At 34.7% G+C, this 17,617-nt stretch overlaps 3 protein-coding genes across 18 annotated transcripts in view; 1 reads left to right on the top strand and 2 right to left on the bottom strand.

Moving 5' to 3' along the window:
• Nucleotides 1–17,617, bottom strand: part of nAChRalpha4 (nicotinic acetylcholine receptor alpha4) — a 204,102-nt gene that overhangs the window by 105,866 nt on the left and 80,619 nt on the right. The gene's annotated exons all lie outside the window — the stretch shown is intronic.
• On the top strand, nucleotides 6,083–6,826 carry LOC141448128 (uncharacterized). Its single transcript, XM_074116241.1, has one exon. The coding sequence runs from the start codon at nucleotides 6,083–6,085 to the stop codon at nucleotides 6,824–6,826; it is 744 nt and encodes a 247-aa protein (XP_073972342.1).
• Nucleotides 10,034–15,843, bottom strand: LOC141448106 (uncharacterized). Its single transcript, XM_074116177.1, has 3 exons — nucleotides 15,030–15,843; nucleotides 10,601–14,933; nucleotides 10,034–10,514 (listed from the first exon to the last, which is right to left on the bottom strand). Exon 2 carries the CDS (start codon nucleotides 14,453–14,455, stop codon nucleotides 10,796–10,798), a length of 3,660 nt encoding a protein of 1,219 aa, XP_073972278.1. The 5' UTR covers nucleotides 14,456–14,933; nucleotides 15,030–15,843; the 3' UTR covers nucleotides 10,034–10,514; nucleotides 10,601–10,795.

Genomic DNA, 17,617 nt, shown 5'->3' with positions numbered 1-17,617 from the left:
ATTACTATGTGGTAGCAAAAGTAGACTTTTAAAGTTTTAATTTTCAATTAATTTTTTGCGACTTCCAGGGATGTCACATCCACCGAAAGGGAGTCGATATCGACCTCATTTAAACTAAAAGAGACATAATTATCCCTTCCCGCAGCAACCCTAAAAAAACATTATTATACAAGGAATTATAAATACGATTTACAATAAATTTTCACTCTGACGTCACTAAGGAAAAGAATCGGCAAGAAAAAAAAAGAACAAAAAAACACACACTTGAAGAGAGTCTATTGAATTTCCCTAAAGTACGTTAGGTATACGTACAGCATTGCTGCCCTACATTCCAATTCCACCAATCACCACCTCGCTCGCCTCAGTCTCCTGTGCGGGGGCCCACGGCGTCAAAGTAGTGCAAATCAGCAATTCTCTCACGTCACACTTGAATCAGTGTAATGCACACCTACTCCCAAGTTTTGCAACTCAAGTGGCTGCGTCAGATGAAAATGGAATAAAATAAAAATCTATAATGAATTAAGTACGATTACACACGTCTTCTGCCCCTTCCTTTTACATCTTAAAAGATTTCATGTGAACACTCACAAAGACTTTTCTCTGATTTTTGGGACATAAAAAAAATGCTCAAAACGGAGTTTCCCAGAAAAACTATTTCTAATGAAAAACTTTTGACCAAATATTTGAAGTTTAGAAAAATCTTTGAAAAGTGAAGTATCTAAGTAAAGTAATTGCAATTTTGGAATTTTCATCCAACTCGGAATTTTTAACTCAAAAAGATTAAAATAGCGGGTCGGGACCTATGCCCCATGGCACCGCAGCCAAAAGAGGCTTATTGTGCCTTTCCCTTATGGATCTAGTTGACGAAACCTCCCCTACTAAACAGGTTGAGGACTTTCCCTATTAGTTCTTTTTGCGCTACTATCTCCAAAGGTTTCGTAGCGCAACTACTCGGTAGTGCAACGCAATCGAGAGGGCCGTTTCCTCCTACTCCAGACACAATCTGCCCAACAGTTCCGAACTAATAAGCCCCCACCTTGTATAGTACTGCTTCCTGAACCTACCATGTCCCGCGTGAATACGTCTGCGATTCAGAGTAATCTGATTTTCCCACCCAAGCCCAGGAATCTCTCTTCAGCTCTTCGTTTACACATCCAAGGCAAGTAATATAGTCTTGCTCTGTTCAAACCCCCAGGACATATCACCCAGTTCTTTTCATGCTCTCTAGATCCAGTCTCTCGAACAGTCGCACGAACTGACACGGAGTTAGTACAGTAAGTTTGAAGAAATCGGAACTGTTTTCGAGAATATCTTGACAGAAATTCGATATCTCGTCTAAGTAGTACTTCCAGTAAATCAAATTTTAAAAAACAAAACCTTTTGTAATGGTTTCCTCTACAGACCGTTTAGCGAAATATTAAATTTTCTACTATTCCAAATTTTTGAATAACACTGGAAACACGAGAGATCCAGAAAAAGGAGCGACAGACAGACAACATTAACTTCAACGACCTCAGAACCGGTATTTCCGGTGAAGACACAAAAACAAGAAATCAGCACGATTGCCAATACTTACTTCCTCTTACCGCGGTAAGTAAGGGAGAGCGAGTATGCTTCACAGGATTAATTAAAGTAGAAAAAGATGATATTCACAAAGTGTTAGAGAAATAAAAAGATACAGCTCCCCCGAGGTACTTTAAGTAGAGGGAAAAAGAGAGATCTGGCGCATTACGTCATCAACGTCGGATCCAAATCCCCTCCTTCCTTCATGTGGGTTGGGGGGTTGGGGGTCAGGTTAATATAAGAAAAGAAGTTTTTTAAAATACTCCTAGCTTCGATCCTGCGATCTTTTACTCTAAAGTCAGCAACTCTAACCACTAGACCATCAGTGTTACTGGTAAAAATATGTATTATTTAAGGTCTATCAAGTTGGGGCGGTCACTCCGCCTTTCCTCGCCGTAGCTGTGCCGATGGAGCGTGAGGTGTATGTGTGTGTGCGGGGGGGGGGGATGTATTGCATTCTCCACAGCTTCATCTCTGTTCACGGTTAGATCCCCCCCCCTATTCGATGGTTAGGAGGGTGCTCTTCCACGTCCCTAGCTGTACAGTTCCTCAAGTAACTTCCGTTATACCACCTCCTCTCTCAGTTTAATTTTTTACCGATATTTTTTTAAACGTTTTGGTGAATAGTGAGTGGGGGGGGGGATCTACAAGACTTTCAGTGATTTCTACTTTTATAACATCAGTTTTACGCAAACATGGCTATGAGTGAAATGGGTCTGCAGCTGACTACAAGTTTTCCACTCAACAAAAACAACTCCAAGGTATTGATTACTGGTCTCTCCCAAGATTATGTGCCTCTAATAGCGGTGAGATCGAGAAAAGATGTTATTTATCTAGATGTTGAAGACTGGACAACTTTGAAGTCAAGCATGCAGACTTTCAGTGACTTCTTCAATGGGAAAGAAGCAGTTTCTCCAAGTGAAATCAACCTTAACAAAGCAACAATATATTTTATTAAGTTCACGCACAAGATGATTTCCATCCAGGGGAAAGCAACTTGGTTGGAGAACCTTCTAAGTTTTCAACCTACGAAAATCAACCTGCTAAGAAATGAATACTTAAAACTTCAAAGCTTGTTAAAAGATGTAAATGTTCAATTGGATTATTTATCAAAACTTTGTGTTCCTAATACATTATTTCCATATTATAAAGAAAATTAATAAACATTTTCACCCGCAAACTAAGTTTTTTTTATATTTTATAAATTCCTCTAAAATATTTTTAGTAAGGAGAGGATAAGAGAGAAAAAAAACCTACACAAACTTTATTATTCTACTAAATCATTTTTATTTATCCAAGAGGGTTTCTTAAACCCTAACCACTTTACATACAGCTTATCATTTTTACGTCTTAGTATTTTTTCTACAAGATATACATCTTTATATTTAGTTTTCTGCAGTTCTTGTGCATAAAATGCTCCTTGAATAGGCTGTCCTGTTAAATCATCCAACAAGTAAGTATATGGGATAGTGTTACGGACATTTATAATTTTAAATACTTCAGTGCTCCAATTGGGTGTGTAACCTCTGCTAAATATAGTTCTCTTTTTCGAAACACGTACAAAGTCTCCTTCTTTAAAACGTTGTTTATCTTTCCTTTTTACTTTAGAAGAGTATACATTAGCTAGTAAGAATGCTTCATTGCTAGAATTTACTTCCGATGGTGTCATACCAACAGTATGGTGTACTTTGTTGTTGTAGGTATTTATGAGATCAGGTAAGTTCTTTGTATAATTGTAGTTTCCTCTGAGACTAAATAAGCGATACAGCATAGATTTAAAGGTTCTATTAAATCGTTCAACAATTGAACTTTTAACTTGGCTGTAAGTACTATAGTGATTAATGTTGTGCTTCTTCATGAGTTTTGTAAAGGAAACATTGTAGAATTCCTTCCCATTATCAGTCTGAATATTTTTTGGTACTCTTTCACTTGAAATAAAAATATTATTCATAGCTTGAGTGATATCTTTAGCGCTTTTGGACTTAACAGGCTCCACCCAGGCATACTTTGAAAAACAATCAATCACTGCTAATATATATTTGTAACCACTATTTTGACGAGCATATGGTATCATTTCCATTAAATCAGCTTGCCATAAATCATCAATACCTTTGAGCAATGTACGCCTTCGAGGGTAGCGTGAACGTGCTGGTCTATGAAGTTCAACAACTACTGCCTCTTTGCTAGACATGTCTTTATGGTTCAAAAATCGTTTTAAGCGTAGCTGCAGTTATAGGAACATTTGGGTTCAATAAACTTAATCGGTTCCTAAAAACAGTGAATAAACCGCGCACAAAATTATCTGTAACTTTTTTTCGGGCTTCGTCGTACGTTTCTAAAAGATAACGTTTACTAACAAACTGTTCTTGTAAATATGTATTTGTTACTAAATCTAACTTTTTTATATACTTTTCCAATCCTACAGTTACAAATTGTTCAAGATAAATCTTATTAACAGCATCTGAACTACCAACTGGACTATTGATTCCGAGTATTCGTTTATTTTCAAAGTCTATAAATTCTCCATCTTCATCATCACTAGCATGAAATACTGTTTTTAAGTGATGCAAAGGTCTGCCAAACTTGTCTATAGACATATCGAAAACCAAACAACAACTGATAATTTATTCCTCAAGTAATTCCTAATAAATAATATCCGCCTCTCTCAACTCTTCGATTATAGAATGAATTTCATTTCCATGTCCAGTGTGACCAGCACTTGTTGATGCATATAAGAGCCGAAGTCGATCCACTAATTCATTTGGATCATCCCAGTATTCATAAACATTTTGCCCAACATCCATACCTTTACCAGTAGTAGTGGTCGTATATCTTAGACCGTATCTTCTTTGAATAGGCTTTGTTGCAATTGTAGTCCGAGGTGTCCTAGTAACTTGATCTGCAGTTGATGGTGGTGTGAAATAGGGTTGAGCCGACTGTTCACCCATAGAAGGATAAAATAAAGGAGCTATAATATTTTTGTATTTGAATCCTTTGCTGGAGCTAAGAGGTTTTTCATCACTAAATTGTTGTTTGTGTGCGTTACTAACTTCTAAAATATCCTTATAATTTTCCAAATCTTCTACAGTGTATTTGTTAGGCTTTTTTAAAAATAATAATTGTAATAACCCAGGAGTACCTTTATACCAGTTTCCATTTACATTGATATCATTATCATCAATGGCTACATGTGCATTTCCTATCGTCATGCCTCCAGTAGGTAACATTCTAATGCCGTATCTATCATCTAGATCTTTAGTATCTGAAGTCATATGTTTCAATAAATACGGTTTTATTAAAGATCCTATCTCTTCTACTTCTTCTAAGCTTTTCTCCAATTCCTCTTTACTATGTATTTGTTTAATTTGCTCTAGAGGAGAATCATCATCTTCAAACGTCTCTTCTTCCATTTTAATATCTAAAATATCCTTTCGTGGTATAGGAGTTGAAGCTTTAAGCGGTAATTTGACTTCTTCTTCTTCTTCTTCTTTAAGCGGTAATTTAACATCTTCTTCAAGCGATGTCGTAGAAGTTGAAGTGTCAGATTTTAAAGTAGGTTTTTTCGAACGCTTTTTACTCTGTTCAACTAACTCTTGAAGCGGTTCTGTAATGGGCTTTAAACTTCTTTCCAGATCTTGCTGTGATAATTGAAGACCTCTCTTTAAAGTTTTGAATTTTTCTCGCAGAGATTTAGAAGTTTTGATAAGATGCTGTGTAACTTTAGGATCCATAATGAAAAATGATAGACTAATGGAAAATATTGCTCTATATATAGATGAATGTATCTAAACCTTTTCGAAATCTCCCATTATTTAAGTCTCTTGTTTTATCTATAGTTAAAAAACCATAAGGCTCATTCCAGCAGACTTCACACATCTTTTTAAAATTATTAAATGACACACTTGGTGAACTCACATGATCGTTATAAATATGCCTTAAATTTAAATCATCTTGCGTGAAAATAATAATAAAATTGGCATTATCGCGTATAAGATGTTTAGGGATCCTTGCATAACTCTGTGTTAAATAGAAACAGTCAATACCTCTATGACGAGCCATACTGTAATATTGTCTAATTATGTCCTGTTGGTCCATTGAAATATCATCAAATACAATAATGGAATTCCTTTCAGCATCATCAGGAGTGATTACCTGTTGCGTATCATTGATTTTGTGAAATCCTATTTCCGGTACTAGTTTAAATACGCTTTCTAAATATAAATACTTTTCTTGTTCTAGAGATCGGCTACATAAGTATACATTTACAAATTTTAATCCATTCGGTTGTAAAAGCAAACAAGCTATGAAATTGGTTTTACCAGACCCTGAACTTCCACAGATAAGTGCACGTATATTGTCGGGTAACAATTGGCCATGGTGAGCCTCATTTGCTTCCTGACCTGAAGGAAACAAGTTATATACACGTAAGCATTCACTTTGCTTCTCTAATCTCATACTGATGATGATAAGTTTGATATGCGGCCTATATAAATAGAATCAGTCCTAAATACTCATCATAATGGGAAAGAAAACGACAGGGAAAGGTCTAATAAATTCAGTGATTAACAAGCTTCCATTTGAAGCGCATATTCCAGGATATAGATTTTGTGGACCCGGAACTAAATTACAGGAAAGATTAGCCCGGGGCGATAAAGGTATTAATCCTTTAGACGAGGCCTGTAAGGAGCATGACATTGCTTATTTTAAAAACAAAGATTTGAAATCGAGGCATAAAGCTGATCGCATCTTAGCGGAAAAAGCTTGGCAAAGAACAAAGTCAAGTGACTCATCTTTTGGTGAAAAAGCAGCTGCTTGGGCAGTTACAAACGCGATGAAAGCGAAAGTAAAATTAGGTGGTGGTAGTGCAGACAAGAAGAAGAAAAAAACTATCAAAGATATAATAAGTGCAGCTCGCGTCACATCACCTACATCAATTAGTGGAGCCTCCAAAACGGCACTCAAAAAAGCTAAAACGTTTTTATCAAAATCTAAATTAAACAAATTACCAAGAATATTGCCAGTTCCAAGAATTGGAGGTATTCTCCCTTTTCTGGTGCCATTATTTGCAGGTTTGTCCGCTCTAGGAAGTCTAGCAGGTGGAGCAGCTGCGGTTGCTAAGGCAGTTAAAGATACGAGGGATGCTAGAGATCGTCTAGAAGAAATGAGACGTCACAATCAGAAGATGGAGGAGCAAAAAATTGGGCAAGGTTTCTACCTTAAACCTTATAAAAAAGGATATGGTCTTTATATTAAGCAAGATTGACTACTACCTAACAGAGCTCTCACAAATATAGAGTTGATGAAATTTGCCAAAAACATACCTCATTTTAGAGGTGTTTATATGCGTGATTCATTGCCAAGTTATCCTAAAACTAATGAATGTGCTATTGTAAATCTAGATTCAGTGCAAAACATAGGTACTCATTGGGTCGCCTATATTAAAAAAAATGATAAAGTAATTTATTTCGATCCTTATGGAAATCTAAGACCACCATTAGAACTCCTACATTATTTCAGAAACTGTAATATTACATACAATCGTAAAAGATATCAAGATTGGAATACACCATATTGCGGACATTTCTGTTTGAAATTTCTATATAATAACGTTGAATAAGCATTTACGGAATTCAGTCATGTCGTACACCTTTACCTTAACAGGAACTTCAAGCATTCTTAGTGCCGATCTTTTTCCACCAATTAATTTATTAGACAGTGGTGGTGATTATAGCATTGGTTTATTAAGTTTTCAGTCATACAATTCCATACCGAATATCATTGAAGGATTTAACAATCTTTTTCATTATGGAGAAAATGTTATTAGTTTACCTACAGGAACTTATGAAGTGGAAGCTATAGCACGTTATCTAAAATCACATATTAATTCACCAGATTCATTGAAACTAAAAGGTAATACCAACACACTGAAGGTGGAATTAACATGCACACAACCTGTTTACTTCAATAAAGAACATTCGATTGGTCCTTTACTGGGCTTTACTAAACATGAGGTGTTAGAAAAAATGATCACTCATAAATCGGACGAAATTGTACAGATTCATAGTGTCAATACAGTTGCAATTAACTGTAATATAGCATCCGGTTCATATAGAAACGGGAAACCAGGACATACTATATACGAATTTTCACCATTAGTTCCTCCAGGATTTAAAATCGTGCAAGAACCTTCTCCAGTCATTTACTTTCCAGTTATCGGTGAAGTAATCAACAATATAACACTTGCTATAACAGATCAAAACCAGAACTTGGTGGATTTTCGCGGAGAAACAATTACCATCAGATTGCATCTAAAGAAAAATGGGTATTGATTTTCGAAAGTATAAAATGGATTACGCTGAAGTGAAATCAGCTAGTATTCAACGATTACCCTACCGAGCGTTAACACCATCAAATATATACTTTCTACAAAGTATAGGACTTTTGATTAAACCAAAATGGAAGAAATACTAGATGTGAATAAAAAAGTGAATTTTGAGGAGAGAATAACAGACTTTGAATTTCACTCTCATCAGCCTTTCAACCAATCATTCGAAAATTCTGACGAAATAATAATCGCGGTTCAACATCAAGACATCTACACTGTTCCGGCCAAAAGTTTTCTATATATTCAAGGACAATTGATTAAAGAAGGTTCTAAAACTATCGATCCAAGTGAACTGAGAATAGTAAGAAATGGATTTTTGTTTTTGTTTGATGAAATCAAGTATCAGTTGAATGGTGTGCTGGTTGATCACGTTAGAAATCCAGGAATCACAAGTACATTAAAAAACTATGCATCTCTTAGTCCAGATAAGGCGTCAGGAATGGAGATGAGCGGCTGGATGATGCCTACTGAATACGTTAAATTAGCTGATGAAAATGGTAATTTTGATGCTTGCATTCCACTAGACATTGTTATGGGATTCTTTGAAGATTACAATCAAATAATTCTAAATGGAAAACATGAGTTAATTCTACATCGCAGTAGAACGGATAATGATAGCATTCAAGTTTTAAAAGATCACCCCAATGTTAAAGCTTCTATTAAACTAAAATCTGTGCAATGGAAAATGCCATATGTTAAAGTGTCTGATGAACAAAGGTTAAAGTTTTTAAGTTTAGTCAATAAAGGAAAAACCGTTCACATGGCATTTAGATCATGGGACCTCGTAGAGAACCCCTCTCTGCCTACTAATACTAACAAGCAAACTTGGTCTGTGAAGACGTCAACAAATCTAGAAAAGCCTCGTTATATCATAATTGCATTTCAAACAAATAAAAAGAATAATGCAGAAAGTGATATGTCTCAGTTTAATCACTGTAGTATATCAAATGTAAAGTTACATCTAAATTCTGAAGTTTATCCTTATGATGATCTCAACATAGATTTTTCCAAGAATCATTTTACGGTTCTTTATTATATGTATCGAAATTTTCAACATAGCTACTATGCTAAAGAAAATCAGCCTCTTTTAAGCAGAGAAGAATTTAGGGATGAAGGTCCTATTATAGTTATAGATTGTTCTCGTCAATCAGAGGCAATCAGATCATCTTCAGTTGATATTAGAATAGATCTAGAAACAACGGAAAATTTTAAAGCCAATACAACAGTCTATGCATTAATCTTGCACGACGCTTTAGTTCAATATGACCCATTATCCGGTTTAGTTAGGAGAATATAAGTGGAAGTGGGGGGTTAGTATTTAATTGAGGAAGATTTTGTAGAAGAAATTCAGTTTTCACAATGCGTGCGGCTGTGATTGACTTCCAGGGTTACCTTACTCCTCAAAACTGTTATATCGCCAAGGAAGTGACTATCATAGATTTGGACTACCCTACAGTGTTTTGGCACTGGTTATTCAAACCCCCATCTCAAGAAAATGCTCAAAATTTATCTGCAAATAAATGGATATTTCATAACCTTCATGGATTAAATTGGTATGATGGAGATGTGGAATATTCCGAATTAAGAAGCTTATGTCAGAAATCAACTGAAAATTTTACCATTCTTTTTGCTAAAGGACTTGAAAAATCTATATTTCTTGAAGAACTTATAGGAAAAGAAGTCTTTGACCTCCAAGATTTTGGCTGTCCATCACTGAAATGTCTCACTTCAACGTTGGAATTCACTAAATGCATCTACCATTGCGGAAGGAAATCCAACTGTTCATTAAAATTTGCAAAAATATTGGTTGATTGGATTTCAAGGAACAGATCAAAGGTGGATCTCTATGATGCAAAAATAAGGGAAAAAACATTTAGCCATTGGACTTATCCTCTTTCCTCAGAATTTTTAGCATATCATGGCTTTTTCAAAACAAGAAATCATAGTGTAAAATGTATTTTTTGTGGACTCGAATTAGAAAGTAATATTAAGAAGTGTCCCTGTGAAATTCATAAACTCTATAATCCAGAATGTATATGGTTTGTGAAAAATGGTTTTTTGATTAAATAAAAGATTTTTTTTTCTTAACTGTTTCATTTATTTACCTCACAGTCATATCACAATTAGAGATAAATGCCTTAAGGCTTACAATTTTCAATGAAGTTGAGATATCAACAAAGTTTACAATAGGAATTATATAATCATTTTGAATTATACAACGAATATTTTGATTATTATTTATTCTCAAAGAATAATCATAATTGCTCAATGTTAGAGGACCCTTTGGTTTAAATCTAAAGACAAAAATAGTTGAACTGTTTATAAAAGTTAGACATGGAACACCATTCACTATTTCTCTTCCTCTAAGTTTTAAACAGTTAATTGTTGATATGGATGGTATAAATCTCCCTGAATAAAAGTTCTTGGCGTTCACGAAAATGTGATATTCATTGAGTTCTTGTTCTATGGCCAATGCCGCAATATTGAAATTATTAAATATTTGTAAAATTTGTTTAACTGTTTTGATGTTTTCGATTATGGGATGAAAGAAAATTCTTTCAATTATCTGAAAAAAAATTATTAGTTTGCTTATTTTTTGTCACTATTTTTACTACTTCCATTTTTTTTTTTTTTTTTTTACTCCTTACTTACTTGAAATTTTTCATTGATGTTCATAGAATCAGGCATCATTGAATCCATAGCCTTCTTCTTTTCTTGGATTATATATTACTAATTATTATATATCAGTGCAAGAGTGAATTAATTTTTTATTACAATAATGATTAAGAAAAAATATAAGAAAACAAATGTTTTTTTTTTTATATTTAAATATAAGTCTAATAATATTCACGTAAGGGTTTCAGTGCAAAAACCATAGGCTTTAGTATGTATAAAATCTTGTGAGATGACCCGTTTGTCATCATTTGCGGAAAGAGAGAGTTTATTAACTTCAAGGGAGAAAACATTATGCTCCTTCGATCTAATAGATCTCATTATGGATAACATGGAAATATTTTCAAATAAAACACGTCTGTAATCTTCAAAACTTATCCGTTTAAGAGTAGTTTTCTGAACTCCTTTAGCACGTTTTTTTATATTACCATCAACATTGATGGCATACATTTTAGGTCTTAAGGCAATCACTTCGTTAATTATTTGTCCATTCACTTCATCTTTAAATTTCCCCAACACTTTTTTATTCTTGGTAGAATAGTTGGGGTGCTCGTGAGGATAGTCTGAGGTGTCAAAATGATGTTCCAACTCCCTCATATCTTTGAACACATCTTCTGTACTTATTTTATATAAGACGGCGTCTGTGTCGGTATAGATAAGGCTTAAACGCTCAGGTCCATATTTGTTGAGCATGACTTCATAGTGGAATCCATAAAGAACAGTTTTTGAGATATCAAGTACAGATAATCCAACGTAAATGGGTTTGTTGAAGTATAATTTTGTTTTAGCCATCTGTACTCCAACTAAATTTTCGTCATATATTTTTCTATCAAGAAAATTCGGTTTTGCAATTAATTTTGATAATCTCTTTTCATTATTTACTAACTCGAAGTTCATTCGCTTGCGAACATTCTCCATGGTCTTACCAAAGTTGGCATTATTATACAATTTATACTGATTTTTTTCAAAATTGTTAGCCGCCTTCTTTCTCATATCAGTATTTAACTTAATGTATGGGAGAAGCCATGGAGATTGTTTAAATTGTATGGCTCTGTGAACTTTCGCTAATTTTAATCCATAATCGAGAGCTTGTTTGAGAGCAGTGTAATGTACAACATATCTCCCCCGTTTACCAAGATGAGGAATTAATTTTTTTATATTTGCTTTGCTTCTAGGAGGTACAATTGATTCCGCAAGGAATGGTAGATCATTGTGAAGCAGATGAAGATGTTTAGGATAGTCCACATCCACTTCCAATATGTATCCACATTCAGAATCATCTGGAATGTCCTGAACTCTTATTTCTTCTGGTCGTTCTACCCATCTGAAACCACCGTATGGTAGAAACCTGCTCTGGGCGTCACCATATAAGTTGTTAGCATCATAGTACATGATAAACACGGATTCTTGAGACGGATCATAATTATGCATGTATCTATTGTTAGCTTTGCAATGTCTTAGTGAAGCTTGACAAATACCTCCTCTTATTCCACGTTCAACCATTAAAATCATATCATAATCCAGTAAAAGTTCTAATTTGACACCGGTTAAACGTAACATCGCATCCCATGCCATTCCTGGTGCTGTGAAATAATGTGCAGGATCAATTTTATGTGTCTCCATTGTTACATTTCTGAAGTTTTGGAAGACATCAGCCAGTAACAAAACATCTGTTTTTAAATAGATATCACTATACTCTCCTAAGGTAGAGCATTCGAAATGATTCCATACCTTCATAGCGTGGTTGTAGTCTTCTTCATCAATGTTACTGTCCATTAATGTGCTGTAAAATGCCTCTTTCGGTGGTAAATTGTTTTCCTCTAACCTCTCCCAAGAGTTAACGTAATCATATGGGAAAACTCCTTTTCTTAATACAAGCGGTAACTGAGTTTCATTGAAAAATTTTGTTGTTTCTCTGAAACTGTTTTTTGGGAGATATAAAACTAATTGACTTAGACTCTCGGACATAAATCTAAATGAGTCAATGAAACGAAATTTTATTCCATTAATGAATTTGGTGAACGAAATAAAATTTTCCTCTGAGTGGGGTAAAATGTCAATCCTCCCAGGTGCCTTAGCTAATTCTTTGATGATGAGATGTGCGTCATATCCGCTGAGGTTGTGAATGATAACGGGGACATAGTTAGGTGTCCTACATCGTAAGTTACATTTATTGCAGACAGGTCCCCTATACATGCCGGAAATATGACAGTGATCACGCACCTTGTGATTATCTTCTGTAAATGCTTGCTTACAGAGATAGCAGATCTTAGCCGCCTTCCATTCTCTCTCTTCTAATTCGTCAATCAGCATTTCTTCATTAATTTTTAAAATTTTGTTAATAGAAACTGATAAGTCTTTGAGATGGTCTAAGAAATATTGAGCAGCATTACTTCCTCTATACAAGAATGGTTCTTTAGTCAACCAAAGATGATCTATTTCATCGCTAGTTTTAACGTATGTACAAAATGAAAATGGTATATGTTCTTGATATTTCGTTGTGTATGAACTCGCTGGAGAAGGTGTGCATGTATGTATTTGATTTAAAATGCACTCAAAATCTGCATAAATCACAAAATTCACTTTTAACTGATGTTCAACGTTTTTGAATTTAATAATGGGCTCATCAGTTGGGAGTTTAACGGCTACTGGATCATTATCATTGCAATATATACTATGCTCAGTTAATTTCTCAGCCGCAGTTCTCCCATGCTGATTGTCAAAGTGAGTGAAACAACGCTTACATACTTTAATCACACCATTATGTCTAGTCTTTTGATTACGTACTAATTTCTCAAAGTCCTTAATGTATACATAATGGTGTTTTCCGCCATCTTCTAAGAGCAAAAGGTCTCGATGGTCTGGCAATTCTTTGTTCGTAACCTTCAACGGATAAATTGCATCCTCTTCATCAAGTGCAAATACATTTATGGAAATACTATTTTCCTTCTCAAATTTTCTAATCTGATGAAGCGGTGTTGGGAAGGCAATACAGGAAAAATCATAATTGTGAGACATATGCTTATATTTACTAACTCGTTGAGGATCTTTATCAACATATTTAGCTAGCACTGCATATCTGAAACACTGTTCATCATAATTCTCTGGATTTATACAAGCTTTCTTAGCTGCAATCGCGTCAGGAAGTTTTATATAAGTTGACCCTCCCAATGGCTTGTACATATTTATTCTCAACCTCGCGCCATCAACGCCAACTAGTTGCCAGCCACTTTTTTTTAACTGACTTTCTTCCATTTCATTTACTAGTTTCTTGAATTCCTGTTCGAGAAACTCATCGAGATCGGTAGTTGTGTAAACAGCTTTGTTGCGAGTTTTAAAAGCGCGATCGCTCTGCTCTCCAGCTACATTTTCAAAGAGGCATTCAACTACTATGTTAATCTTCAAAGCATGTTTCTTTTCTAACTGAAGTTTAATTAGTTCAGACAGACGGCTTTTAATAGAGTGCAGAAATGTAACCAGGTCTTCAAATTCCGAAGAACGCACAAAATAAGATTTTAACCTTTCTGAACATGCTGATTCATATTGCTCTGATTTAAGTTTTAAAAGTTGAATCTTGGGTGGTTCCTGACAGTTTTTCTTTAATGTTTGCTGATGTCTATCAATAGAAACATCCTCATCAACTCTTACTTTCTTGAGAGGTGGTTGTCCAATACAAAAAGATTCATGTCTATCTCTATTAAATTTGTTACTAAAAATATTTTTGCATATTTTGCAAGAGTAACTAACATTACCCTCGCAAAATCTCTCATGTCTTCGAAGATTATTTTTTAAAGTGAAGGACTTACTACATTTAATGCAGTAGTTGGATGACATTATGAAACACACGGTTTTGCATGTAACCCTCACTGACACAGGTCTGAATGAAACAGAACTATTGTGAATTATTATAAGCTTTTTATTATTTTGCTTAGGGAATATCCTCTATTTCCACTGAAAACCTTGGTTATTATTTCGTTATCAGACTTATATTTTTTTATAAAATGTATTATGCAAATTCTAACTGAAAAGATTTATTTTTTCCAATACCCTTATAAATAAGGGAAAGCGTAAGAGGTTTGTATTTATTAATAATTTTTTCATCTATCTTTTTTGTGAAAATTTTCGGTAAAAAACATCTCAATTTTCTATTCTTTTCTTTTAGAATTACGTAGATACTTTCCCCAAATTTCGTATTTATTTTATTAAAACTGATAATGGGGTAGGCTGTGTTGAGAGTTAAATCTCTCACAGAAAGGTATTGGGTCTCTTCTTCTTCTGCTATTTGGTTTAATAATTCCTTTAAATCAGACATCTAAAAACAGGGAAATTAAAAGTAATGCTAATTAACTACTAGTTACTATAGACTCTGAAAGAAAAAAAAGTAAAAAAACATACAAATCGTACTAACTGTGATATGGGAGTTTTCTTCAGCAGACACACAGGACAGCAAACTCAGTAAAATCCTAGCTGAAGGTGGTTTATAAACACAATAATATCCTCCCCCACCAACTCGTATTTAACTTGCGATGGTAAATGATTCTTCGTACTTTAACAGCCATGTTTATGAAGATGGGCTATAGAATGTTTATGTCCGTGGGAAAAATTTAATATCAGCAATTCAAAGTAATATTAGCATTTGCACTTTCAACTAATGCGGAAGTAATGTAATGTACATACAATGTATGTAGAGATGCGGAGGGTAATGAACGGACACTTAGTACTTTAATATTCCCCCATTGTGTAGAACTAATTTACTAAAGATTAATATGCATTTTCTAGTATTGGTGACCTAGCATTTCAATATGTGACCATATAGACAGCTATGAATTTTAATATAAAAAGGTTAGTGGTCTTAACCAGGAAAAGATGAACTGCGGAAGTAATGTAATGTAATGTACATACATACAATGTATGTAGAGATGCGGAGGGTAATGAACTGACACTTAGTACTTTAATATCCCCCCCCCCCGCACACATACACCTCACGCTCCATCGGCACAGCTACGGCGAGGAAAGGCGGAGTGACCGCCCCAACTTGATAGACCTTAAATAATACATATTTTTACCAGTAACACTGATGGTCTAGTGGTTAGAGTTGCTGACTTTAGAGTAAAAGATCGCAGGATCGAAGCTAGGAGTATTTTAAAAAACTTTTTTTCTTATATTAACCTGACCCCCAACCCCCCAACCCACATGAAGGAAGGAGGGGATTTGGATCCGACGTTGATGACGTAATGCGCCAGATCTCTCTTTTTCCCTCTACTACTTTAAATGATTAAAAATAACGTCACATCTCGGTGCGTGGAGTGGGGGAGGGAAGAAATTTAATAAAAAATGAATAGAAAACTTGATAGCAGTACTTCTCTTACGTAACGAGAGGAAATAAATCAAAATTTGCTAAGTCTTATCAAAGAGGATTAGTCTTCTTCTAATCTTACAATGTCTCCCCAAATTCCAATTATTTCATAGTATTTTAGTGTCACCCAGGGCGTTTGTTACACTGACAGCGGAACTTGGAACTGAACAAAGAAAACAAAAAAATAAGGACACAGTTGGAAACGGTTCCAGGAATGGCGCCCCTAATCAACAGAGGTGGAGAAATTAGGACAAACTCTTAGATTACATAAACAGCAACCAGTGCAAAGTAAGCCAGCTATACGAGTAAGTTTAAAGGGGAAGTTTTCTAGTGAGCGGAAACCTGGAATAGCAGCGTCTGAGGACGGGGGCTCAGCAGGGTGGAGACCCGGGTATACTCGGGAGGACAACATAACCACAGAACAACATTGACCTGATTTTTGTTTAAATGCTGAAATCTCGCGATAGCCATTAATAATGGTGGGACAGGAAGTGGAGAACAGGTCCCTCCTCTCGACTACGTCGTCCACGAACACCTTTCCCGGAAGTGTCTGTTCTGAAATAATAATCAAGCTCTGGGGGGGGGGAGCCTCCTCTACCTCTCCGTAAACTCCACTCGTACTACAACTTCCTGATTTTCTCTCTCATTCGTTTCCCTAAAATCTATTGTTACTCTGCAGATTTTCAATTTGCTCCGGAAATAGAAGTTTTAGAAGTCCACTAAGTACAAAATGTTAATAGGTTTCTAAAGGTTAATTCCAGAGGCCTTGTTTTAATACTTGAAGTCTTACTATTGATTTAATGTTGAACTTACTATTCACTATACCAGCGTTTCCCAACCTGGTGGTACGCGAAAAATAATCAGTAATGGTGGACATTAAAAATTAAAAAAAATAAATCAAACCATAAAAAACATCCTTTCCTATAATTCATGAAAATTATTTTAATTAATAACATTATACAGTAAAGTATTAACAGGATCAAAAATTGTCTTTCACGGAGTATTTTCCCAAAACCCGAAAAAAACACAAATGATAATTGGATTTCAAACCACCCTTCTATAATGAAAATTTAGGAAAAGCTACATCATTATCCAATAAAAGATAAAGAAAATTAAATAGTATTATCATGTGACAGAACTTAAATGATAACTATGTAAAGATCTGCTTAAAGAGACTGGATTGTAATGAGTAAGCTCCTATCCAAGCAACATTAAATCTAATTGGTACTTACAAGTAAGTTGGAATGCTTAAAAGAAATTAATTTAGGAGATTTGGGCACAAATACGTATAATAATCTTAAAGGAAGAAATTTGTAAATTAATTAATAATTTTGAAGAGAAAAATATGTACGCAATTTTTGCATTATTTAAAAAAAGTTTTAAAACTAAGAGATCTTACACTTTACAGAATTTATAAAGTGAACTCCTTTGTGACAGATACATTGTATCTCCATACAAATAAAGATAATAATAATAAAATAACACACTCGGAATAACAATTTTAATGAAAGACAATCATCTTTAAGAAGTGGTACAATTTAGCATGATGAACTACCAAGTGGTACGGTGAGCCAAAAAAGGTTGGGAAACGCTGCACTATACAAATAAGAGAAGGTATTACAGGATTATATCAAACTCAC

Source organism: Rhodnius prolixus, unplaced genomic scaffold, assembly GCF_049639745.1.
Source record: "Rhodnius prolixus isolate KJV_2025 unplaced genomic scaffold, Rpr scaffold_13, whole genome shotgun sequence".
NCBI lineage: Eukaryota > Metazoa > Arthropoda > Insecta > Hemiptera > Reduviidae > Rhodnius > Rhodnius prolixus.
This window is presented reverse-complemented; position numbering and strand designations above follow the sequence as displayed.